This window comes from Cebus imitator, unplaced genomic scaffold (genome assembly GCF_001604975.1).
Source record: "Cebus imitator isolate Cc_AM_T3 unplaced genomic scaffold, Cebus_imitator-1.0 Scaffold17, whole genome shotgun sequence".
In the NCBI taxonomy this organism is placed as follows: Eukaryota; Metazoa; Chordata; class Mammalia; order Primates; family Cebidae; genus Cebus; species Cebus imitator.
In genome coordinates this window covers 4225684-4253099 of record NW_016107332.1, presented here as the reverse complement: position 1 = coordinate 4253099, position 27416 = coordinate 4225684, and the positions used below count along the sequence as shown (strand labels likewise).

At 35.6% G+C, this 27416-nt stretch overlaps 1 protein-coding gene across 1 annotated transcript in view; it reads right to left on the bottom strand.

Annotated features, from left to right (window-relative positions):
* Positions 1-2415: 2415 nt before the first annotated feature.
* Positions 2416-27416, bottom strand: part of LOC108290095 (glutamyl aminopeptidase) — a 91839-nt gene continuing 66838 nt past the window's right edge. The window contains exons 12-20 of the mRNA XM_017509812.2: positions 21871-22007; positions 21685-21740; positions 16332-16482; positions 15251-15324; positions 15038-15142; positions 14784-14954; positions 11243-11383; positions 4952-5030; positions 2416-3280 (exon numbers count right to left, since the gene is read on the bottom strand). Coding sequence (XP_017365301.1) covers positions 3128-3280; positions 4952-5030; positions 11243-11383; positions 14784-14954; positions 15038-15142; positions 15251-15324; positions 16332-16482; positions 21685-21740; positions 21871-22007 — 1067 coding nt within the window. The 3' untranslated portion in view covers positions 2416-3127. The remainder of the gene's footprint in view (positions 3281-4951; positions 5031-11242; positions 11384-14783; positions 14955-15037; positions 15143-15250; positions 15325-16331; positions 16483-21684; positions 21741-21870; positions 22008-27416) is intronic.

Genomic DNA, 27416 nt, shown 5'->3' with positions numbered 1-27416 from the left:
AGACCCTGTCTCTACAAAAAATTAGCCTGGCGTGGTGGCACATTCTTGTGGTCTCAGCTACTTAGGAGGCTGAGGCAGGAGGGTCTTAGGCCCAGGAGATCAAGACTATGGTGAACCATGATCTTGCCACTGCATTCCAACCAGGGTGACAAGAGTAAGACTCCATCTCAAAAAAAAAAAAAAAAAAAAAAAAAAAAAAAAAAAAAAAGAATTGAATGCAAAAGGAGGGAAGGAATAAAGATGATATCCAGCAGGGGCAAACAAACTTTCTGTAATGGGCCAGATGGTGAATATTTTAGCACTTGTGGGCCACAAAATTTCTATTGCAATTAGTCAGCACTGCTTTTGTAGCAGGAAAAGCAGCCATAATCAATACATAAATGAGTGTTTATGCTGTGTTCCAATAAAACTTTATTTAAGGATGTTGACATTTATTTAAATTTTATATATATATATATATTTTTTATTTTGAGCAGAGTTTCACTCCTGCTGCCAAGGCTGGAATGTAATGACGTGATCTTGGCTCACTGCAACCTCCACCTCCCAGGTTTAAATGATTCTCCTGCCTTAGCCTCCCAAGTAGCTGGGATTACAGGCATGTGCCACCACACCCGGCTAATTTTATATTTTTAGTAGAGACGGGGTTTCTCCATGTTGGTCAGCCTGGTCTCAAACTCCTGACCTCAGGTTATCCACTCGCCTCAGCCTCCCAAAGTGCTGGGATTACAGGCGTGGGCCACCATGCCCAGCCAAATTTTATATAATTTTTACATCATGCAATATTATTCTCCTTTTGATTTTTTTAAACTATCTAAAAATGTAAAACCATGTTTAGCTTTCAGGCCTTACAAAAACAGGCAGGCAAAAGTTTGCTAAACCCTGAAACAGAGGAAGGAGGAGGAGAAAGAACAGAAAATAAATGACTATGGTAAAGGAGTATATTAGTTTGGTGTTTATATTAGGCTAGATTATGCTGAAGTAACAAACAATCTCAAAATCTCAATGATTTAAATAACAAAGGAGTATTTCTCATTCACAGTATATGTGTACTCTATGCTGGCTAAGTTCTATTCCATGTTGTTTTCATCTTGGAATTCAGGCTCATAGTGCAGCCTCTATCTGGAATACTGCTGCATCTAGGAACAGAAGAAACACAAACATGGCAAACCAAGTGCTGTTTCTGAACATTTCTGCCTGAAATTGACATACATAATTTTCAATCTGTTTTACTGGCCAAAGCAAGTCACATACCATATACATTATGAGAAAGTATAGATAGCTTTTTGCATGTGGAGTGAAAAGAACTAAATGATTTGTCTTCAGTTTTAATGCTTAAAATAGAATAAAACAGAACAACAAAAGGCAAAGGCATGAAATAGAGTGTCTTGTAAGCAAGTTGAAATCTGTTTTATTTACCACCCCTTTAAACTAATATTTTTCTCTTAAAATGTACTTATTTCATAAAACAGAAGGTTAAACCATCTGACTTCATTTAATATGTCCACTTGAAACAATACATAGACTTCAAATGCTAGTTCTGATTGTGGTCAGAATTTGAAGTTAAGTTCCAAGAGGATAGTGAGGTTTTCTGATAAGTTATGATGTTAATATGTTTTTGCTTCTGAAATAACTTAAAATAATATTTAATTTTTTTTGGTCTGGAAATTTCTCCTTTATCTGCCACCTGCCACCCAGTCTACATTTGAATTTATTGGCTCTATGGATTTAGAAGTGATAATTAAGAAACAGCAAGAGGAAAGCTTGTAAAGTTTCAGAGTACATGATTAGGACACATTATTGTATAAATAAAGTTAAAGCTAAGATTTTGTTTCCATATGCTTTAATTCTTATCAAGCTGATTCTAAATTACATTTTTGAAAGTTCCAAATAAATTTAGATTTTGTAGATGTAGCAGATTGAAACATAGTAACTTACTATCTTCTCTGCCTATTGGACTTACATTATGGATCTATGAGGTATCATGTGCCATATTAAACATATTCTTGCTACCAGCTTCTATGAAATTGATGTCTTTAATCAAGTCATGCATATAAATTTGATCAGTGCTATTCTGTATGGATTAGGATCTAAGGGTTTATACATAAAATTGATCTATAAGGAGATACATGCTCAGATATGCAGAGTCATGCTGGGGATGCCCACAGGTCTCCCATTTTCACACTTAGAATGCTAGGTGAGGTCAAAGCTAAATTCTAATTCCATTTAGTTTTAAGAAATAATCTGCCTTCTCTCTTTCCTGAACAGTTTCCAATTATTTAGCTTTTTTCCTCTAAAATCCATGGAGCAGAGTTAAGCACTATGTTCCCTCTAATTTCATAGGATATTTGAAGGAGCTTTGTACGGAATGGAGCAAGATAAAAGAGTACCAGGCATGAAAAAGGCCAGATTCCTGAATCATATTTGTAATGTGTTCAATTATTTGGGGAACGCTGCAGTCATTTTTATTCAAGAGTAAAGTGACACTGGAAAACAATACTTTTTCAATGTAATCATTTAGATTTATTTTTAAAAGGAGAGGAGAGTTCTTTTGTTGATTTTATAAGAGCAAAGGCAACAGTCAGCCATTCTTTTGGCTAATTCACGCGCTCCTCAAGTAAAACTTAAGCCCAGGTTATGTTGGTAGGATTTAAAGTAGTAAGACATATGTGAATAAAATGATATTAGGTCTGTGTAATTCTGAATAATAAAATAAAGATTAAGATGGTAATATTGGTCCCTCAAGTACTGGTATTTAAATTTTAAAAATCAATCAAGAGAGAAGATTAAGTGGTGTTTCTTTGGTACTAAAAATGTCAAGCTAAGACCAAATTGTTCTACTTCACAGATTTAAGATACAAAGAATGATATTTAAAGATATTAAAATGACTATTAAATTATCTTCAGTTTGTAAAGAATCTCCTATGAAGTACACTTAGAAGAAATCCCTGAGTATATTAAATACTCTATTAGTATCTTTCTTCATAAACAAAGAGGAACAATTTAAAGGCTTTGCAAGACATATAAACACAGTGCTTAGTAAAAGCAGTATCTGTTTATAAGGCTTCCTCCATCATGCTTGTAAGAGAAAAAACAGATTCACACAATTAAACTGTAACATTTGAACACATTAACTATTCGCAATTGAATCAAAAAACCAGTCTCTTATGGTGTTTCTATGTTGTTTTAGCCACTCGATATTGTTTTTCACTGTTTCCAGCACTTGTTCCCTAGGTTTTTCTCCTGCTCCAGCTTGTGGATATTTTGCAAAAAAGCTCTCCATCTAAAAAAGAGAAAGGAGTAATTAAAATTGTCATTTGCAGCCAAATGAGTCTTCAAGAATTTCATTCACAAACTGGATTTGCTTCCTTCTTACCTAGAAATTCAGTATCACTGCACAACATTGAGCTACACCTCTTGGTGCCCATCTCTCAGATTAGCAATTGTTACCCATGGCTTTTTGGAACCCCTCAGCATGTCAAGCCAAAATAGGCTCTGACATTTTAGGAAGGATGGCAGTATGTCAATCCTAGCATGTCCTTTTCTGTTTCTGCTGCTTTCTCTGTTTTCCATGGATTCCCCAAGGTGTTCCCTGGAAAATCTGACCTATGAAGTGATGGTTTTGCTTAGCCTTTCACTCCAGGAGTCTGTAATGGACTTTCAGTTCACTTATTAAGAATTCATTTAAAAAAAAAACAAAAAAAAACTTTGTTAAAATTAGTGCTGTCCTCCCTCTGACCTCCAAAACCCTATCCCAAACTCAGATATACTAGAATTATTTGCTATAAAAATAAGAATAATTTGGTTTTTTAACATACAGAAAACTCTTAGCATTTCAATATCTAACATGCAGATATCCAAACTTCACACAATCTCTACTTGTTCAACATTGATAGACATTTTTCCTCCTTTGGACTTGAGATACTTGAAACCTGACAGATTTGGGATTAGTTTTGAAATTGCAAAACTATGAATTCTGAATGGAATCAAATCTTGACCAACTTGTTCCAGAGTTACATTTACAGGACAGGCACAACCTTCTGCCCATGCTTTTGTGAACTAAACTGTCTAGTGTGGCCTTCTCAATGTCCCCGGCCTCAGCTTTCTCAGCTTTCAAACTTTCTTAGAGGTCCTTTGAATTGTTTTGCATTTAGAAAAAAAAAACATAGGTGTACATTTCACTAGATACAAGAATTATTTCTCAATTTGCTATGTATACTTATCAAGATAAATAAAAACATGTTTTATACCTTAATATATACAATTTAAAAATACAAAACCAAAAAGAATTATTTCTTTCTCATTGTCTTCTGTGATTTGAAATGAGAAAATATCATTTCTATTTGGAAAAATAGTTTCATTCTATCCCATTACTGGATATATACCCAAGGGATTATAAATTATTCTACTATAAAGACACATGCAAATGTACGTTTATTGCAGCACTATTTACTATTTACAATAGCAAAGAGGCCCATCAATGATAGACTGCCTAAAGAAAATGTGGGACGCATATACCATGGAATACTATGCAGCCATAAAAAAGAATGAATTCATGTTCTTTGCAGGGACATGGATGAAGCTGGAACCCATCATCCTCAGCAAACTTACACAGGAACAGAAAACCAAACACCGCATGTTCTCACTCGTAAGTGAGAGTTAAACAATGAGAACACATGGACGCAGGGAGGTGAACAACACACACTGGGGCTTGTCCAGGGTCGAGGGGGCAAAGGGAGGGGAGAGCATTAGGACAAATACCTAATGCATACAGGGCTTAAAACCTAGATGATGGGTTGATAGGTGCAGCAAACCACCATGGCATATGTATACCTATGTAACAAACCTACATGTTCTGCACATGTATCCTAGAACTTAAAGTAAAATTTGAAAAAAAAAAAAAAGTTTTATTCTGTTCCTTCTTGGACAAATGTAGAGGAATTTATCTTTATACCTGCCACAGTTGCATTTCAGTGTTGAATGGCTCTGCTATTGTGACAATTCGGCCAAGGTTTCGGTCATTGAGTGTATATCTGGAGAGAAATTTAGAGTAAAAGGAAGTGTAAGTGCTCATAATGTTACATATTTTCTCTAAATTCAGATGTTACCTTTTTATTTCATAGTTTTTGGAAGTAATTTTCAAAGTACGGAAAACACAGTAAGAAAACCCATTTTACTTAAAATCATTCTATTCATGATAAATTCTTAGTAAATTCTGCACTTCTTTTTGTAGATGAATTGACACAACTTTCTCAGATGTGGAATACTGCTTGTTGTAGTCCCCAAATCTGTTCTTCTTTTTCTGCACATATGAACACCCAGCTAGAGACTGTGTTTCTTAGGCTCTCTCATAGCTAGGTGTCCACAGGTAACCCAATTCTTACCAACAGAACATTAGCACAATGTTCAACTGCAGCCTCCTTGCTTAAATAAAGGAAAATTGCTTGCCTAAACTTCTTGGATTTTTACTCCCGTTACCCCAAGCTAGAACATGGACATACCAGTGATTTGGCTTCAGCCATGCAAATAGGATACTGGCCTGACCCCACAAAGCAGAACCACACTAATAACTTGCACCACTCACTTCAGGAATCTAACTGTACTGAAAACTAATTGCCCACACAAGTCCTTTCAGTGGCTGCCTTTCTATGTTTCCGTTACAGAAGAACACCTCTAGCATCATTATCCTAATGCTCTATGCATCTTCCTACTGGTACAGAAATTTAAATATAGGCTATTTATTCTGCTTTCAAAAAGCTTTATTAGTTGCTGGCATGTGGGGGTTATGACCTATATCAAGCTGCCTAAGCAAAGAAACTTAGAGCTAAGTGCCAAGATAGAATTTTAAAGATGATATTCTATCCCTGTTCTTTTTGCATTTTCTTTCATAAAGAGCAAGAATCAGAAGTTTCCTTATAGACCACAGACGGTTGTGGTAGAGGTAAAAAAATCTCATCACAATTAATCACAGTGCAAGAAACTCACAAAATTATGTATAAACCTTAAACCCCTGGAATGTTGAGGAGGGATACAAGAAAATATGTACACAGCACTAGGAGAAATTTTGCATTTAAAAAGTATTACGGACCAGGCACAGTGGCTCATGCCTGTAATCCCAACACTTTGCGAGGCCAAGGTGAACAGATCACTTGAGCTCAGGAGTTCGAGACCACCCTGGGCAGCATGGCAAAAACCCATCTGTACCAAAAATATAAAAAGTAGCTGGGCACTTGATGGTGTGTGTCCTGCAAGTCGTCCCAGCTATTTGTGGGGCTGAGATGGGAGGATTGCTTGAACCAGGGAAGTTGAGGCTGCAGTGAACTGAGATTGTGCCACTGTACTCCAGCCTGGGTGACACAGTGAGACCCTGTCTCAAAAAAAAATTTATATATATATAAAATTACATATAAATTTATATATATATAAAATGTTTCCATATATATATATATACATATATATATATATATATATATATATATATATATATATATAGTAGCAAAAGCAGAAATCCTAAAGATAAATCCTAGTTTGTTTTACACAAATCAAAAACTTTTATACTGAGCTGAGAGTGATGGTTTGCCCCTCTAATCCCTGCGACTCGGGAAGCCGAGTTAAGACGGAGAAATATGCCAGCATGAATTTAGCAAAGGAATGAAAATGTACCAATGGGAAAGGAATAACATGTTCTAGTAATCAAGCATGCTTTCAGTGTACCAGGTCCAGTGCCCACTCTTATCACAGACACCACTGAATTGAAAGCCATAATATGTTTTTCATCCCTAATATCATCAGTCATTATCTAAAACGTGATTCTGAGGCATTAGTAACACTGCCCCTAGATGTGTGTACTTCCTTGCCTCTGACACATTTCCTAGATCTCCCCAGGCTCTCGAACCCTTTCACCTAGCCCTCTGGAACTGTTCCTTTACAGGGAACACTACTTCTCATTCTCACTGAGAAAATGTTTATATTCCCACATCCTTTGTAGCATCAGGTCAGGAAATGGAGTCAGTGTGCTCAGACTCCCAATTGCTGCTTCCAGACCAGCACTCCTCCAACCTCCTTAAAAACTTCTGTTCCCTTATGTTATTCCCTCTTATTTGTGATACATTTTCGCACCTGACTCCTCCAAGCCATGCCATCATCCTAGGTAATTTCCAGGTCCACACAGATGATCAATATAACATCTCGTCTCCTTAGTTCCTTAACCTTATTTCCAATGATATTTTCTTCACTCAACTTCAGCCACCAAACTCCTGTGGTACTTTGTGATCATCATAAGTCATCTGCCTCTAAAATTGTTAACCTATTCACCCTCTATGACATGTTATATCTTTCAGTTTCCACTGTGACTGTTTTTTCACTTTACCAAGATTTATGGCCCTTTCACTATCCCCGCTCCTACCATCTCTCAAGCCATCAGCTCTTCCTTTTCTTTCACTTATTTCTTTATGTAGTTAAGATTTTATGGTCTACCATTTTGAATAACACTTCTACCTAAGACCTGAAATTTTTATACTTTAATAATCTATGTCTAATAAAGTATACAAGTATTTGTGTGACTCTTTACTTAAATTTTATCTCTATCACCAGACTCAAAGCTTCATGAGGACCGAGAACCAGGTCTGTTTCTCCTTGCTATTGCATTCCCAGTGTCAGTCATAATGCCTAGCACAGAGTAGGTACTCCACAATATTTATTAGATGAAAGAATTGTAATTTAAAATTAGATATTAGTTTTCATATATTCAGGTAGCAAAGCTACGTAAAAATAACATTGAGCATTGAAAAGGGTTGGGAAAATAGGCAGTTACTAGTAAAATTTTTCAGAATGGCAATTCTGCAACATTTATCAGGAACCCTAAAAATAAGTGTATCCTTTCATCCAGCAGTATTACTTCTACTATTACTTGTATTCTAAAGAAATTGTCAAGGACATTAAAAAACAACAACAACAACAAAGGATTCAGCGTCGAAGACTGTTCATCAATACACTATGCATAGTTGTAGGGGAACAGCTTTATTGTCCAACATGTAGGGATTGGCTAAATAAGATATAAGTACATATTAAAACATTATTAAACCATTCAAAATAACATTGATACCCACAATATATAATGATGAGAAAAAAAGCAAGTTATAAACATATGTGCAATACAATTTCATTTCTTTAAATTAAGTAAACAGCCACAGAGAAACTCAAGGAGAAACAGTAATATGACAATAGAAGTTATTTATTGGTGATTGCATTATAGATTTTTGTGTACTCTTATTTTTGCTTATCTGCATTTTGTGCAAAAAACATATCAGTTTCACAATAAGAAAATAGAACTTAAAAAAGCAAATCACACTGAGTTGCTTCAATGAGGAGTTATTTCTTGGTGGTTGCATTATAGGTAATTTTTGTACTCTTATTTTTGCTTATATGCATTTTGTGCAAAAATCACATATCAGTTTCACAATAAGAAAATAGGGATTTAAAAAAGCAAATCACGCTGAGTTGCTTCAATGAAATTCTACAGATTGAAAGAAAATCTGCTAATTGCAGCTAATAAAACAATGTTTTTCAGAGACTTATAATTTCTATAATTTTTCTTTCTGTTTTGTTGAAAGGACATATTTAGAAACTAGCAATGAATATACTGAGTGAAAACCGCAACTACTTGTTTAAATACCAGAAATGTCAAAACAAATTATGTACATCCCAGGAAACCAATATCATGTAAAGTATAGAAAATAAGGGAAAATACACTGTATGTTTATTATATTGGTTATTTTTTAAAACTAAAATAAGGATTCGATATATTTTAAAGAATTTGAAAAAATTATATAAACATTGTCCTCTTGGATTTAATATTTATACAAGTATTATTATGTTATCCAAAAGAAATAATTTTGACACACACAAACTTTTTAAGTGCTTATTAAATTGTTTGATTTATGAGGTAGTATTTGAAGGGTTTCAATTATGTCCTATTGACTTAACTTTTCATTTACCATCATAAACTAAAATCACACCACATTATTGATTTATTGGGTCAACTCAAATTCATGGTTTCATCTAAGTGTTTATTGGAAGAAACAAAAGCAAAGAATAATTTCTGAAGTATCTTTGGAACTTTGTGGTTAAGTCTCAAATTGGCAAGGACATTAGTAGTGTGGCCATCAGTTGTCATAAAAATAACATGAGAAAAGTTTTATTTATTTAAATAGAAGCTTATTTATTTTAGGATGACAATAAATTATTCAGAAATGGAGATCATAAAACTACACATCCTGAAATTTGGAAAATGTTCAAGTGTTTGGAAATATTTGGATAAAATTTGACTCGTTTTTGTTTCATTTTTCTTATATATTTTTTATAGAGAAATTCTGTTTATTCAAGCCATGTATGATTAATATTGGCTGTTTGTGTGTGTTAGACATGTGGTTATTATGTAATTTCATGTTTGGGGCCATTTGAAATAATGTGAGAAATAGATTATTAGACTATGAAGAAATACCAAAAGCCTTGGGCAAGAGTTTTGGAGTACTTCTGGAATAGTTTATCTTTATTTTTTCCCTAGAAAAATAATCCATTTATCAGACCTAATACATTTACTTTAAGGCCAGATGTACATGACCTTTATGACAAGGAAAAACCTATGTTTTTCTACTTCTTAATTTTCTTGAAGTGTAACAACTAATTTTTAAAAATGAAAAAATCATTTTTTGAAATAAATCACAGCAGAGCTATTCAAATAGGCCTTGAGAAACATTTATTTAATAAACAATAAGTGAATGGCCATTTTACTATGCAAAATAAAATATTATTTACTTACCTTTTCATAACTCAAAAGTAACTTTTGTGCTTTATCTATATAGGTTTCTTGCACCATACACCATAGAAAAGAGATAGTTTTATGATCTTTTCAATTAAAATAAAACACGCAGTATGTATCACTAGCCATATATCTTTCAAAATGGAGGGCATTAACTTGCATGATATAAACTATTACATCTAGATAATAACATATTTTTAATAGGTAGATTCATTCATTCTAAATTAAGCATTTCATTTAAACAATCATAAAAGATGAACAATGCACATGTGTGCACGCACGCGCACGCACACACACACACACACACATTCACATGCACACCAACCAACCTTCATAGAGATGGAATAACAGTGACACTCAATAGTTACAAGAATAGAAAACATAAAAATTTATCACAAAGAGACAGAAGCAATGTAGTGTATTTTGGTTGGGAGCTAGAGATAGAATCTGGATCTCAGGAAAAAAATAAATGTAAATGGACATAACAGTACTCTGGTGAGATGTAGGGTGGAAAAGAGCAAATAATTAGAAGTTATCATTGTAGTTGGTATTTCTCATAAGGCAGTCATTATCAATGAGGCAGTGCCGCTGGACTGACAGGAAAGATTAAGAGGAGATGACAGAGGCTATTTCCTAATGTAGAGATTATGGACGGTAAAGGTCTTTTCATCAATGTTTATATGTTTATTCGGGACATACATTTATTCTGTATTCTATTTTGTACTCTGCCAAAGAACTGCCTTTTGGATGGAAATTGAGCATTATATTTAGAGGATCAGAACCAAGAGCAGCAATATTTCTTCTGCACAGGGCTGAAGAAATATGAAGTTTGGAAAAGCATCTCTTTCACTGATTTTGCTCTTCTCTTGTCCTTGCTATTTCCCATTTTTAAACTGCTGTTGCCTAGGAAATATAATTCCCTTTTAAGAACCATTCAAAAAAAAAAAAGAACCATTCAAAATACTTGAAGTTTCATTATCTGGTTAGGACAGGTAATAGTTATCACCCATATAAGCCCAGTATGATATAGAACTCTAATTTGAACCCAGGTCCAATAATTTTTCCTACTTTTTATCAAATATTAATTGAGAACTAAATATGTGCCTGGCATTATGCTAGGTACCAGCACAACAGGCAGAATTATATTAACTTGTTTTAACCAAACTAAAAATGATGCAATTTAGTGTTCCAAATCTCAGAATCTTATAGGTCAATTGAATTAGTAATTTCCAGAAAAAAAAATTGTTCTTAAAATTAACTAGTACATTGCTTCCCTGGAAGGACAATACCATGAACCTTTACCTCTAATAATGTACTATTTTAGATACTGTATACCTGTCGGAGACTGTGGCCCAAAGGAAAATGAAGGAATCTGTAGATAGAATGAAACAAAGAGAACAGCAGGCCATTATCTGATCATCCCACCTGTCGACTAGATAGTCCCAGTTGAGTTGTATCCAATTCCAGGCCATGTTCTTCCCATAGCTGTTATATGAGATATATCGAATGACTGTAAACACATCCTGAGTTTTAATAAGGTTTGTGTCCTTGAGCAAATCCAAATACCTAAGAGAAGCCAAACAGAAAAACAATTCAAAGTGAACTTTTAATGTTCACCCTTAGCTAAACTCCAATGCAAAATAGTTTTCATGCCAGCAATTTAATTCTTGAGGTATCAACTGATAAAGTGAATTAAATATGACAAATGATGAAAGACAACTTAAACATTTCTGATATGTTTAACTGTTTTTAAAGAGCAACCTACAATTTTAAGGACTAGTAGAATGTAAACTATAAAAACATTTAGAAATTAAATTATTTTAGAAGTACCAAAACAATTTTAAAACACGGATTTTTAACCATTAATATTTTAAAACAGCATTTATTGAATAGAGTACTTCGCACATGTACCTATCATCCCACTGGATTTTTAAAAAGAAGCCAGTAAATTAAGAGAATATTTATGCTCTTATATTCTATAGGATGTTTGTTCTTCCCTAAACTGTAAGAAACAATCCTCTAATGTAACCTATATGGTTATATTAGTTGGCAATAATTAAGAACACAAATAAGTACAAGATAAATTAAATGACTAAAAGGATAGGTTTAATTTTATACCACGGCTATACCTAGAGTAGCATTTCTAGCCCAAGACCTTATAAGTGTATACTGTATTGAAAAGGTGTTTCCAAATAAGGTCAGCACATATTTTATTCACTGTGACAAGGGAACCTCAAAGCTGGATGTCTACCACTGATAGATTAGATATAGTTTCATGTTACTCAAGCCTTGCTGCCCCATGGCATCCTACCCATTGGCTCAATTCATTTATATCATTAGGAGATTATGAGAAATAACTACAACAAAGGAATCACTCTTCAACTTGAGTTGTGAGCCTTTGAGAGTCAGCCTTTGTCAAAGAGAAAAGGTATTTCTAAATTATGTATGCTTTTATTAATATATCAAGACCCCTAGCATACTTGACATAGAAATTTACCCTAAAGGGGACTGGAGAAAACTCAAGTTTAAACAAAGTCCATGCCACATGGGAAATTGGAAAACACAACCCCTTAAGAACAGGTCTATGGTTCAGCATGTACTTTTGTGCTATGCCAAAATGGCATGGGAGAGTGATAGTACATCATAGGCAAGGTGACGTAAATATATGAATGAGTTTAAGGTAATTATCCTGGTTCCTTTGACTTGTGGATCCTGTTTAGGGGGACCTATCAGCTTCGTCACTCAGCAGTAAGAGGTAGGGATGTTGGTAGGTCTGATGGAAAAACAAAAATACCATACATACAGCACAGGTACTTCATGAATAGAAGCAAGTGATTGGGACCACAGCTTTCATCTCTGGATGACAGATAGTGCTCCAGAAGGTAAAATGTGATCAGTGAAAACTCAGTGGACTCTGGCCCAGACCAAAATAGGTAAACACCTTAAGGCAAAAGCAGCAAAACCCAGAGGTCTCTTTGTCCGTCACCACAAAGGTGACATGTCTCCCTATGCAGAAGGAACATAGGGAAGGGAAGGAACTCTAGAAGAGTGAACATTTACTCCAAGAGACTATTTAAATGACAATTCTAGTTTAACAACGTATTTAAAAACTAGACTGGCAGACACAAATAGTCAACATCAGTTGTTCTCCCTCTCACTGGCTTATCACCCAACAGTGTGAGAACTCTTGGGAATAATCAGATAGGAAAACAAGATCCTACATTTTCTTTGCACTTGCAGTATGTGAGTAAATCTACTTATATGAAAATACAACATACCAATCATGTGTTTCAAATAAGAAAAGAATTCCAAGGAAGCTCTTACTGCAGCCTGAACTTGCTGCAGAAACTTTTTCACTCTGGTCATTATTCGAAACTGGAAGACTTTGTAAATGGTTAAAGTAACGCACTCAAATGTGAGATATGTTGCTTCCAAAATTTTTTTTAAAGCATACCAAGCCCACCAAAATAGTCTTTTCCTGTGGCATGTCATTCAAGATGCAACAACTTTCTTTAACTTTAGAGGGAATATTGTGATATGCTCTAAACTACTGAACTTCCAGAAACTGCACTCAAGTGATGGGATCCTGAATTTTTGTGCAATTTATCTTTCATTCCCTAGTTCACAAGGGTTTACTAAGGCATCTAAAAGTACCTGCTAATTTTCTTACCAGATACAATCAGCACATTGCCCTTAAAGTAATGAATCAGTGTGATGTTTTGTGAAATGTTAAAATGATCAAGTTTTTTGTTTTTTTTAATTAGATATGAGGTCTCACTATGTTTCCCAGGCTGGTCTTGAACTCCTCCTGGGCTTAAGGAAACCTCCTGCCTCAGCCTCCCAAAGTGCTAGGATTATAGGCATGAGTCACTGTCCACAGCCAAGATGTTCAAGTGCTTGATGAACTGTCATGGTAGAGAGCAGGAGAATTAATATATAGCCCTGAGGTAAGAGACAAGGTACATTATTGGCTGTACCTGGTAAAAGCAAACTGCTTCTGGTTGTCCTTTTAAATTGATATTTCATTGTAATTTACTATTTACATTCTGCCTCTCCCATGAAGCTGTAAGTACCTCAAGGATAGATGTCATTTTTATTTGTGTTTTATTCATTTTTATTCTCACAATCTATATAACTATACATAGAAAGGACATCATAACTGTTGGTTAAATACATGAAGTAAATAACTCAGACACTATAAGAAGCAAAAAATGAATGAAGGAAGAAGCTAGTTGATTTTGAGTATAGATGCAGAGAGGGAAACAAGTCATAGATGAGCTTCAAGTGGTCTTTGTGCCTTCTGAGTGGAGTGTCAATACATTTGTGGCAGACACTCCTCTTTCTCTACTCACAGAGCCCACTTTTGTTCTGATACCATTTGATATTCTTGATTTTAGATAAGGCAGACTTCTACCGCAGTCCCAGATAACTCTAATTGGCTCAAATCAGCCAGAGGAATTCAAGTTCATGCTAGTCAGCAAATGGTCAAGTTTTAGACCCAGAGTGTGACCCAGAATGATGAACGGAGATCCCATTCTGGATTATGAGGGGAACTGGAGACAACTATCCTGTTGGCATAAAAGACAGCCTTGTGAGGAAACTCTTTTGTTCCTGTCCTACCTCCATCACACATGTTTGTGAAAAAACAAAATGTTTCAAGCTCTGGAAGTCATGAAACATCCAACACGTCGAGCATGGAAAATCAGAACAAGAAGAGTGAAAATGTTGAGCCGCTGCACACAACTGGAGCTACCTATGTCCAGAATGTTTTCATATGAGATTACTTACTGTTTTTTGCTTATTGTTAGGCCAATCTTACATGGATATTTTGTTTCTTGCAGGGAAAATAGTTTTTAATGGATTTTTTTGGCAACAAAACATCATACTTTAATCAGAGTCTTAAAGAGATTGTGACACATAAACTATTGAATACCGTTTATATACATGAAACAAAAGCCCAACTTACCTTGACAAAAGAGTAACATTCCTTACTGATGCTAATCCATAGAGCAGTTTTTCTTTTTCTTGAGCTAATGAAGTTTTCTGGTATTGCTCAAGAGTGTAGTTCCATGAAGTCTCATTGCCAGAGTTCTGCATCCCATACCGATACACCAGAAGCCTGAGATTTACAGGAATCCTAGAAGAAGAAACAGTGTTTCAGAGATTTCAACTACTCTTTTCTCAGTTGTGTCTCCTAAACATAACAACGTAAGTAATCACCTTTCAGTCCCAGTTAGCCATTGCTCAAATAATCGGGAAGCATTGTCCAAGGCTTCTCTGTCTCCCATCTTGCATGCAAACCCTAACACAGAAGAACGGAGTAACCTTAAAAACAAACAAACACAATTCCAGGGCCTTAAGCACTTTTCAAAAGTCTTAAAACACAGAAACAAATATTAAATGAATATTAGTGGCTAAAAAGTGAGAAATAACTTTGTGAGGTGGTCTCCAGTATCATTCCATCCCAGAGAATCTGCAATAGGCTTCACTTGAACTTGGAAGTATTCCTGAAATAAAAGCATTAGGTACAATGAGCAATAATTTACTACATGTCATAGTATCCCAATTATTATACTCTGCAGCCCCTGTTATAATCTGTTTTCCTACTAGTTCACAGTACTTTGTGCTTGTCCTTAGAAAAACAATGTATTTAGTTCTTATCACATTGCAATTTTGCTTCAATCCTGAAAATATGAACCATCCTAGACCTTCCTGTAATGTTTTATAAAACTTTGGGTAAGGCCCTTTTAACTTCTATTTCTTTTAACATACGTAATAAATAGGAAAACACTTGATATACTTCCTAAGAAGACTGTTTAAGTATATACAAAATAATAAAAATAACTGATATTTGTATACTGCTTTGGGTTTTACAAAGGACTTTCATATTATTTGATCCTCACTATCCCATTACCACAGAGAGGCGAGTGCTGACATTCCTAATATACAAAAGAAATTAAGACTCACAAATATTAAATCATGTGTTCAAGATCTTTCATTTTGTAAACAGAAGAACTAGAGATTTGAATCCAGAATTTGTTTAAAATTACAAGTGTCCTACTTATGTGCTACGGAATCACAAAGCAAAGAAACAATATTTAGAATCACTACTTAGAATAAAATCTCAATGTGGAAAATACCAGCAGTAAGAATAAGAAGAAATAATATTATATTTTAAAATAATAATTCATTTCAACATAAAGTCCATTTAAAACAAGATCCAATTAGTATTTATTGTCTAAAATGTTGTGTATTATAAGTAAAATATTAATTGTTGTATTACTTGTAATACTAAAATGCACCTAAATAGTATGTAAGCAGAACCACAAATTCTACTGAAAAAGAATAGATGGCATAGCTTTGCTTTGATTAGTTAAATCATTGCACTTTCTTTTGATTCCACCTGGCAAGCGAACATGCTCTATGTCCCCAGGAGCTCCTTCTCTCAGAAAGCATCCTATTTTACTAATGGCTTAACATTTACTTTCATAAGATACCATAGCATTAACATCACCTCAATCATAGGATATAGCTCTTTATCATCTTCAAACATGCTAATGATGTAGGTTACAGCTGAAATGACTCTCTGCCATGGTAAAAAGTCCTCTTCCTTTCTGAGATACTTGGTCAAGTTCAAAGGCACCTTATAATCTAGAAGTTGGGCTCTGAGAAAGACCAAAACAAACAAACAAACAAACAGAACTACAGTTAATTCAAAACCTCAGACTTCAGTTTCCATTTAACTGAAAGTTTTGGCGATGAAAGCTTTCCATGTTAATGAAGATTCTTCCATTCAACAATCAGGAATTGCATTTATTGTTGAGGCCTAATCAAAAAGTTTTGTCCAACATTATATAGTAGTGCTTTCATAGTTCAAGAGCAAGAAGGAAGACAGGCATTAAGATGTACATTTGGAAAAGCACAATAGCAAAATTTCAAATAAAACAAAAGCCATTTAGCTGTACAGTTAATATTGACAAATAGAAACTTTAAAATTTTAGGTTCCCAAGCTGATTATAATATATAAATTCACTATTATAAATATATTTTGTTAATATTATTTACCTTTGCCTATGAGGAAGAAACATGAATAACAGTACTCATGAATCCTGAATGCTTAAAACATTCAAATTGAACTTTTATTTTCCTTTATAACACTCCTCTCTTATACATTTCCCATTAATAGTCATTTAAAAAGTAGATTTTTCTCTTCTAGAAAATTCAAAGATAATATTGACATTCTAAAGGTTAAAGAATCTACTTCCTTCTCCTTTCAAAATAGTTTTAGAACCTTTTGAAATCAGCTCAGTTTTCCCCACTTCCCTGCCTTTTTTTTTCTGGTTTTGTTTTGTTTTTTTTACTCCCTATCTCATGAAATTACTCTCAAGGAACCACTGGTACAAGAACCTCTATTTCTGACCCTGCTTCTAGGGACCTCAACTCGAGACTGCTAGCATTCTTACTCAGCTTTGGGTTTCAAACTCCATTTGTTAAGTCCGTAGACAAACAGCAGTTCTGAAGTCCAGACTTGTCGAGAATATTCTTTGTTCAAAAATCTTCTGTTTATATAGTGAGAGCCCAGCATGAGGGACTTAAATCCTAGAACTTTGCTATACTCTACAGGTAGAGAGGTTGGAAGCTATAACTTAAAGTTTCCACCAAATAAAATGGAGAAGAGGACAAAGGTCATATGGGAGCATTGTTGCTCTTCTATCTTGGACTAAGGTACCTTGTCTTTGGTTCTGATTATGTGGTGGATTATGTTTACAGACTTGTGTAAAAGGAAGGTTGGGGGACTTTTATGGCAGAAGGTTTGTTTTTGTTTTCCTGAGTGTAACTTCAAAAGGCTGCATAGCTCTTCTTAAGAGAAGCCTGAGTTAACTAGGTAAGTACACCGTCTTGTCAAACATAGCTCTCTAGACGGACAGTAAAAATGGTTGAGAGAGGTGCCCGGGTGAGTAAAACTTATCCCATGTGCGTCGGTTCTTCAGCAAGATCTTCGGGTGGTGTGAAGGGCATAAGAAGTTACCGGCTGTCTAGACTCTCAATTGAACTTGCCAATTAAATTCAGATCTCTGGCTTCAAACAGTCATTTTGCAATTAACCAAATCACCTTTGGATTCTTTTCCCATTCCCCATCTTCTCACTTCCTTTAAGGGAAGTCCATGAGAGGATGGGAAAAGTTGCTTATAGAGTTCTGTGTTGTTCTCTGGTCATCTCGGCAAACACTTAACAAAAATGTTTGTATCTGAGATCCATGATCTTGGCTTGACTGATGTTCACCTGCTGGTCCTTACTTGCTAAAGTGGCCCTTACCTTGGATATCCTTGGAGCCAGTGGTCCTTGAAACCTGGCTGAAATTCTGTTTAGATCATTAGCTTCAATGGTCCTTTCAGCTGTCCTCTTTGCCATTATTACCTTTCCTAGTGATTCCTGTCCCCATCCATGGCTTGTCAGCCAGCACTCTCTGCTTCCCCTTATGTTGTTACCCACCCTCCCCTGGCTGTAGCAAGAAGTAGGCTGCAGGAAACAATATGAAGTAATTGCAAAGAGAAAACAAAACAAAACAAAAAAACAGAAAAACTATTGTAATAAGAAGGGGGTGGAGTGGAGGGAATAATTATTTATGTGTCTGTTTTGGTAAGACCCCAAGACAAAGTCTCTTGGCCTACACTCCAAAGAAAGATGCAGGACCCTAAAGCAGAGTAACATGGTAAAGCACAGGACTGTGTGATTCTTGCCTGAGAGCCCCCCACCAGCCTATAAAAGACGTTGGAGAAGAAGGAGGAGAGAGAGACATTTTAGTGAAGGGCTTTTGAAGAGTGCTATCAGTATACTGAGTACACTGTAAATGCTCTCCCCTCCAAGGGCTAGAGGACAAGATGGTTTTCTGTCTAATCCTTAGGAGAGAGGTTTCAGTGGGACCGGCCACTCGAAGACGTTTACCTGTGTCTCCTGGAACTTCGGGGCATGGTGGCCTGGTGTCTGACACACTGAGAAATCTAAAGGATGAGAGACTGTTTGGCTGGTGCTCAGGCCTCAGAGTGAAGAGATGGGACTGCATGGGGTGGCCTGTTCTTTTAAACATTGTCAGAGTAAAGCATACATGACCACTTCCTGTGGACCAGAAGTGGGTCAGAAGTTTCCGCCTGTCCACCTCAAGGAAACTGCGAGAGAAAGACCCTTCTCAATGGAATGGACATGGGTGACAAAAATGCCATGAAAACACAACACAAGGACAAGAATCAGCATTAAACATCGACAAAGTTCAGAGAGGATGGAAAGTAGATATCACATCAGGAACGTTTTCCCTCTCACCTACTTTCCTGAGAGGGAAAACGTTCTTCTCCTTGCTTTAACTTTGGAGAAACCAGAGGCAAGACGGTGACTGGGGAGAAGTAGAAGTTCCAAGCAGAGAAATGAAGAGGAAATCCATCACCCCATTCCCATTGCAGGTGACTGATCTGAACCTGGCCTAAGCTAGGGGCAGGAAGAAGCTTTAAATGAGGTAAAAAGCTTTGATAATTTCACTTGACTGAGCATGTTGTGGAATTGAGAGGGTTTGGATGAACTAGTGGTGATAGGTAAATTTTTATTTCTTACCTTGACCAAAAGAGGCATATGCCCAGCCAGGGCAGTAAGAGTACTACCTCTTCAGATCAATTTGGAAGAGACAGGGGAATAAAAAATACATTTATTTTCAGATGTATCGTTTAGTCCTGATCATTAAATATAATGGCTACTACGTTCCTTTTAAATACCTCAGTAGACTTGTGTAAATTCTAATCCTACCACAGTTGCTCACCTATTTAACTATGCATTTCTTTTCTCTTCTACCCCCTCCACCAAAGCTTCACAGTGGTCTTAGCTGAAGTGATCTTTGAAGCCGTCCTCTTGGCTCTAACCAATGCTCATTGAATCTGTTTATCTCCGAGTCCCATTTTCCTTATGTGCTGCAGAACATAATTGAGCCAGGTGAGAGCTCAGGTATTTTCTAGCTGTCTCATGTGATCCTACATGCTTTGAATTTCAAATTTGTTTCACTTTCTTCCTCTCCACAGCTCTTCAGTTTTATGGGGCTGTGGCCAAGGAGCTAAGCAAATGTGAGAAAGTCTTTCAGTAGTGTAAGTTACTTGCTTTATAATCAGTTCCTCAGAGAGAGCTGTTCAACAGACTTTCACTTCCCCTTGGAACAGAAAGAACCACCTACATTGCGATGCAAATTAAACTGTAGAGATAGTACAGTTCTTTGTAATTTCTAAGAGTGAAGAAGCTGAGCTTTGAAACAGGATAATTAAAAAAAAAAAAACTAAAAGATTCTGTTTTAAAATACTTATTGATCATCTTCCTTCATCATTTAATTTCCCAGGTTCTATTCTACACAGTGCCTAGCATAGGTCCTCAATGTATATTTATTAAGTGAATGAGTGGTATACTATAATATAGTGAAAATAACCTATTACATATCCAGGAGGTTAAACTTGGAGGTTCACTAGAACATCGCATTATCTATTAGCTACAAAAGGAGTGTAGACTACACATTCAGAAGAGCTTGTCTAAATGTGTCTTCACTACTAATTAATGGTGGATGCATTTTGGTCATGTAGTATAATGTATTGAGTACTTTCTACATACCAGATAATCTTTTAAGTTTTTTATGTCCATTATCTCATTTATTTCTCACAAAAGTCTTATAAGGTCATCTCCACTTTGGTAACAAGAAAATTGAGCCAGGGAGAGGTTAAGAGACTCACTTAAGTTTATATGGAACCAGGATTTTAATGGGGTTCAAGAGCCTGTTTTTGATCACTATAATTCCTTCCTTGAAATATGTCAAGGTTTTCTGACTTTCAATATACTATCTGGGAACTCTATGTAAAATAGTTTCCCCACACCTTTAGTACTATCATACTATGCTTCCAACTCTCTAGTCAGTATTTATTATCAACTATCATTGGCCATGTACAGTCAGGAGCTGGGTTTGGGTGCCTATCCTCATGGAACCTTCAGTTTGATGAGTGAGATGCATAACTAATAAAAATAGCAGTAAAATATTATGCGTAAATATAGGGTCCATAAGAAGCATATTCAACGCAGAGAAAGAGACCATGAGAGGCTACTGAGGGAAGTGGCACCTCATTCTTAGTACATTGCTCATATCTAGAATGAGGCCACTACAAAGCCAGAGAGAAAAAATTGTCTGTGTCCCCAGCTTCTGCAAAGGGCCAGAAACTCAATAAATGTGTGTTTAAGTACTGGTGTTAGACTACATGAATAAAAAAATATTAGAGGTACCATGGATACTACTTAGTTCCCCCAATCTAGGCTGATTATCTTTTTCTAAAGAGCAGGTTACCTTCAGACTATGAGAAAAAGAGTCAAATTTTCCAAATTGTCCCTTAATTATGATCAGTTCTAAAGCACCCTAGCTCATTCTTCTTACCCCAGTGACCTGAACAAGATTTGACAATTCTAGCTAAAAATCTTACACTGGGCTTGGGCTCACAGAACTGAATTAATAAAACACATTGTTTGTCTTTTTATTAAATCAAATTATAAAGGTACACTTTGATCATTTGCAAATGTCATTCCTAATTAGCTTAAGGATCCTGATATAGACAAACCATATTCAAAGTCAATACATTAGGTGAGTTTTTTGTATACATTAAGGGCTAATGTCAGTATTTCGACTATGAGGCTCATGTGAATTTTTGAAAAGACAGTTAAGGAAAACAATAATGTTTTCAATAGGGCTTTGGGTATTTTAAGCTAGAGCTGATTAATACTTCAATGTTAAATTCATTTATAAGAGATTTATGACAAAACCCACAGTATTTTAAGTAATTTAGTCTCATTCCAAAACGCACCTTGCCAAGGCAAAAGCATCATCAATAAGACTTGCACGATCAGCTGAAGAAAAATTCTGGGAAGAGGGAGAAAGAGATATAAAAAACACAATTCTTAAGGCCAAGCATGATGAAAAAAATTAATATCAATAAGGTGCTCTTCTTAGAACAAAAATAAAACAATTTCCAACCATTGCCATCTCTTACCTTGTGGTTCGAGGAGAGCTCTGTAGCTATAGAGTCCCAAGTTGCTACTTCATAATTTACACGATAAAACCCAATATGATCTGGGTTTATTTTGAGAAAAGCATTTCCACTAGGATTAGAAGAGTTCAAAGTGATTCCTGTGGTAGTAAATAAACACTAATGAGCAACATGTTCGCATGTACTGTAAACACAGAGAAATTAGACCCAGAGGGCAAAAAGAAAATAAAAGAAAGGAAAAGAAAAGAAATTTTAGCTCAAGGAGGCAGGTTTGATTTGGATCCAAAGCCCGAAGCCTAATTTTTACTTAGTTGCCTAACTTTAGAGTGTCACTATAATGAATGAGCTAAAAAAGAATAAGTAACACAAATAATTATACTGTAATTTATGATGGATAGTTTTTACTGGAAGAAGCTTCCCAAATGGGTGAAATAATTTTGTGCTGGTCAATCCATCAATAAAAGAAAACAATGCCTAAAGACAGAGAAGTCCATGCCTTCAGGGTAGTCCGTAGATCCCTAATCATAACGGATTTATTACACAAAGAGTATTCACTGGGGCAGCCTGGGGAGGGAATAAAAATGTAAACACTCAAAATAATACTTTGTTTATTAAAATCGACATTGAAGTTGATGGAAATGGCTACTGCTAAGCAGAGTAATAAATTGATAATCAGCAACACTTTAAAAATGTTACTGCATCAAGAAGACCTGCAATAGAATTGAGATCCAAATGGAACATTCTTGATTTTGTAACCCACTTCATACTTGTTCTTCCATTTTTCTTTATCTCTGTAAAGTCTTCTACTTCCTATTTCAGTAGGTTACAACGATACTTTTCCATCAGTGAATTTATCAAATTAGCATTCTTTCTAAAGCAGCATCCATAACTATGTCAGCCTCTGTTGTATACATTTTAGAAGCCTAATATTGAAGGAGCAGAGACTTATGGTTTAGGTAAAAGTACAACTTGAAATAATAGCTATGCTTTGATATAACCATGTTTGTTAGCATTACTCCTATACTTCTCAGCTCATACTCTTTTGTTTACATGGACAATATGCAATTTAAATAATGGTATAGGAACACAGTATAGTTGAGAAATTTCAAATACGTCAGTGTACTAACAATGTAGGTTGTGATATTAGAAAATAGGAAATGATGCTGGAAATAAAAACCAGGGCTGCAGTATGAAGAGTCACATGGCATGTTAAGAATACATCTTCTGAGAGGAGAAAAGAGTTTTAAGCAGAAAAATAACATGCTCAAGTCTATTTCCTGGAAAATGATTTCAATAGTGGTATAGGAGATATTTTGGAGGTGATTCTAGAGATAAGAAGGCTAATTTAGAGTCCTCTGTAGTCACGTAGGACAATAGAAGACAAGGGCTTACACTAATGTGGAGATGATGAAACTAGAAAGTAGTTGATGTATTCAGGAGACATATCACAGGCAAAATAACAAAACCCTTTTTCTAACTTGATGTGGGCAGTCAGAGGAGGGGAAAATGGATTGCATGACTGGATGAATAATGGTGTTGCCAGTAAAGAGTAGAGGAAGGTGAGTCAGTTTGGGAGGAAATATGATTTAAATTTTGGAAGTGTTTGCAAGGTCTGGAAGATATCCAGGACACAGTAGTTTTTCCCAATATATGAGTAAGCCCTTCAACAAGACAGTAAGTTTCTTTAGGAACTTTCAGAGTAGATACTTGACAAATTATAAACCCTTACCTCACTCATGTAAAATTTCTCTTTCTTTGTCATCTTCCCATGGACAAGTTGTTGAAAGGAAGCTAATCTTTTGGCATCTGTACACTTTGAATGTTTGTATCAGGAGGAGAGTTGCTTGCTAAGCATACAGCCATATGTTACAGGAGAAAGAGCATGAACTTTTGAGTCTGAGAGATCTAGGATAAAGTCCTTGCTCTGTGACTTACTAGCTGTGTGACCTTGGCCAGATCACTTGACCCCTTTGTGTCCCAGTTCACCCCAAGGAAGACAGGAACAAAAATCCTTCACAGAGCTGTTGTGAAGATTAAATAAGATAACATAGGTAAAGTGTTGGCCACATAGTTATGTATTACGTACCCAACAGATGGTAGCTATCCCCATTATAATGAAAGGGAACATGCTGCCAGTACTATAAATAGCGAAGCAAATATAAATAACATTGAGAAGTTCCTGGCAATCCATCTAAATACCACCATATTTTAGTGTGCTTTATATGTTCCTAGTTAAGCCTGTCTAGAGTTACTGTGATTTTTCTCACTTTATAGATGAGGAAGCTGAGATCCAGGAAGTCAGTAGTTAAGGACTTTCCAAGTTCATGCTACTTTCGGAACAGTTGTCAACAGCAAAATACTGTTCGGTTGTTAATTACATAATGAAGTGGGTAGAACTAAAATACTTTAGTAAGATTAAAATACAGGACTAACACACTGTATGTTTCCTTTTGTTACTCCATTTACTGGTAATTTTTTTCAGATTATAACAATAGCATGTATTCTTTATGGAGCACTTGGAAAATACAGAAAAGTGTAAAGAAGAATAAAAAAATTACCCGCCACAGTTAACATGTTTTTACCTGCTGTGTGTGTGTGTGTGTGTGTGTGTGTGTGTCTGTCTGTCTTCCATATTCACACATGTACAAACATAATGGGACCCTACTCTTTTTATGATTAGTAATCCTTTTTCATTTGAAATTATATTTTAAACACCTTGCAATTTCATTTTATATATTTGGAAATGTAAGTTTAATGGACATATGCCGTATCAACTCAAAAAGTATTGAATGAGTTATTTTTAAAAAAATGAGCTTTTTCTAGAAAATTCTTACTTTTTTCTTTTATTATTTGCCTAGACCTTTTCAAAATTTCATATGGAGCCTCTTTTCAACCCTGATAGATTTCAACAACAGAGCACAGGTAACAGTTCTTTAATGTTACTAATATAAATAATTATAACAAATTTTAGACAAGTAGACAGCTTATGATAGCCTGAGATTCCTAGAGAAAAAAACATTTTTCTTCAGTGATACAAATGTTGCGTTGCACTAATCCTTTAATTGAATTACTTTTTAATGTAAAATGACAGAGTTTACATCTTATTACATTTTATGTATCACGCAATAGTAAAACAGCTGAGGCCGGGCAGAGTAGCTCACACCTGTAATCCCAGCACTTGAGGAGGCTAAGATGGGAAGATTGCTTGAGACCAGTTTGAGACCAGCCTGGTCAACACAGTGAGACCCCCATCTCAATTTAGTTAAGAAAATAAAAACACAGCTGAAAGATGCAAGAGTAGTCCTTTTTAGCTAATGACATGCAAAGTATACTTGAAGAGCTTAAAATTTCAAGTAGAATGCATTATTAGACTTTGGTGTCATAGAAGAAAATTTCCATTTCTGAAACTGAAGCTAACATGATCCATTATAAAATGGATTGGTTATCCATTTGTGGTAATGCTTTCAACAAATTACTTATTCAAGAAAGTATTAGTGATTGTTTTAGTAATAATTACAGGGTCCATTCTAAATCTCAGCAAGTGGCCTAGTAAATTTTCCTGTAAAGAAAGGTGTACAAGCATACCTTATTTTATTGCACTAGAGAGAATTCACTTTATTGTGCTTTGCAGATACTGCACTTTTTTTTTACAAATTGAAATTTTGTAGCAAAGCCAATCAATCAGTGCTATTTTTCCAACATCATGTGCTCACTTCATGTCTCTAGTTGACATTTCAGTAATTCTTGCAATATTTCAAGCTTTTTCATTGTTATTATATCTGTTAGGGTGATCTGTGATCAGTGATTTTTGATGTTACTATTGTAATTGTTTCGGGGAGCCATGAACCACATCCATGTAAGGGGAGAACTTAATTGGCAAGTGTTGTGTGTGTTCTAACTGCTCCACCAGTTGGCCATTCCCCCGCCTCTGTCTCTCTCTCTCTCTGTGTCTCTCTCTCTGTCTCTCTTCCCCCCCTTTCTCTCTCTCTCTTTCTCTCTCCCACCCCCCCAACCCTTGGACCTCCCTATTCTTTTAGACACAACTTAATATTAGGCCAATCAATAACACTACAATGGCCCTAAGTGTTCAGATGAAAGCAACAGTTGAACCTCTCTCACTTTAGAAATGATTAAGCTTAGTGAGAAAAGGGTATCAAAAGTTGAGACAGGCTGAAAGCCAGTCCTCTTGCACCACACAGTTAGCCAAGTTCTAAACATAAAGAAAAAGTCTTTGAAGGAAATTAAAAGTGGTACTCCAGTGAACACACGAATGATAAGAAAGAGGAAATTCTAGCTGTCCAAAGAGATGATCAAAGTAACCAAAACATTTCCTTAATACAAAGTGTAATCCAGAGAAAGGCCCTAAATCTTCAACTCTATGAAGGCTGAGAGAAGTAAGAAAGCTATAGAAGAAAAATTGGAAGCTAGCAAATGTTGGTTCTTGAGGTTTAAGGAAAGAAGCCATCTCTAAATATAAAAGTTCAAAGTGAAGCAGAAAGTGCTGATATAGAAGTTGCAGCAAGTTAATAAGAAGACCTAGCTAAGATCATTTATGAAGGCAGCTACACTAAAAGCATTTTCAGTGTAGATGAAACAGCTTTATAGTAGAAGAAAATGCCATCAAGGACTTTCACAGCTAGAGAGAAGTCAATGTCTGGCTTTAAAGCTTCAAAGGACAGATTGACTCTCTTGTTAGGGGTGGATGCAGCTGGCAACTTTAAATTAAAGCCAGTGCTCATTTACCATTCTAAAAATCCTAAGACCCTTAAGAATTATGCTAAATCTACTCTTCCTGTGCTCTATATATGGAACAACAAAGCCTGGATGACAGCACATCTGTTTATAGCATGGTTTACTGAATTTTTTATGCCCATTGTTGAGACATATTGCTCATAAAAAAAAATTCCTTTCAAAATAGTACTGCTTATTGACAATGTGCCTGGTCATTTAAGAGCTCTTATGGAAATGTACAAGGAGATTATTGTTTTCACAGTGTCTAACACAATATCTATTCTGAAGCCTATGGGTCCAGGAGTGACTTTGACTTTCAAAGACTCATTGTTTAAGAAATACATTTTGTAAGTCAATAACTGCCATAGATAGTGATTCCTCTGATGGATCTGGACAAGGTACATTGAAAACCTTCTAGAAAGGATTCACCATTCTAGAAGCCATTAAGAACATTCATGATTTATAAGAGGAGGTCAAAATATCAACATTAACAGGAATTTGGAAGAAATTGATTGTAACCCTTATGATTGACTTTGAGTTGTTCAGGACGTATACGGAGAACATAACTGCAGATGTGGTGAAAATAGCAAGAGAACTGGAACTAGAAGTGAACCCTGAAGAGGTGACTGAATTGCTGCTATCTCATGATAAAACTTGAATAGGTGAGGAGTTGCTTCTTATGGGTGAGCAAAGAAAGTGGCTTCTTGGGCAGTCTCTAGAGGAAAATATATAGCAATAAGTGCCCACATGAGAAGCAAGGAGAGATCAAAAATTGACACCCTATCGTCAAAATTGAAAGAGCTAGAGGAGCAAGATCA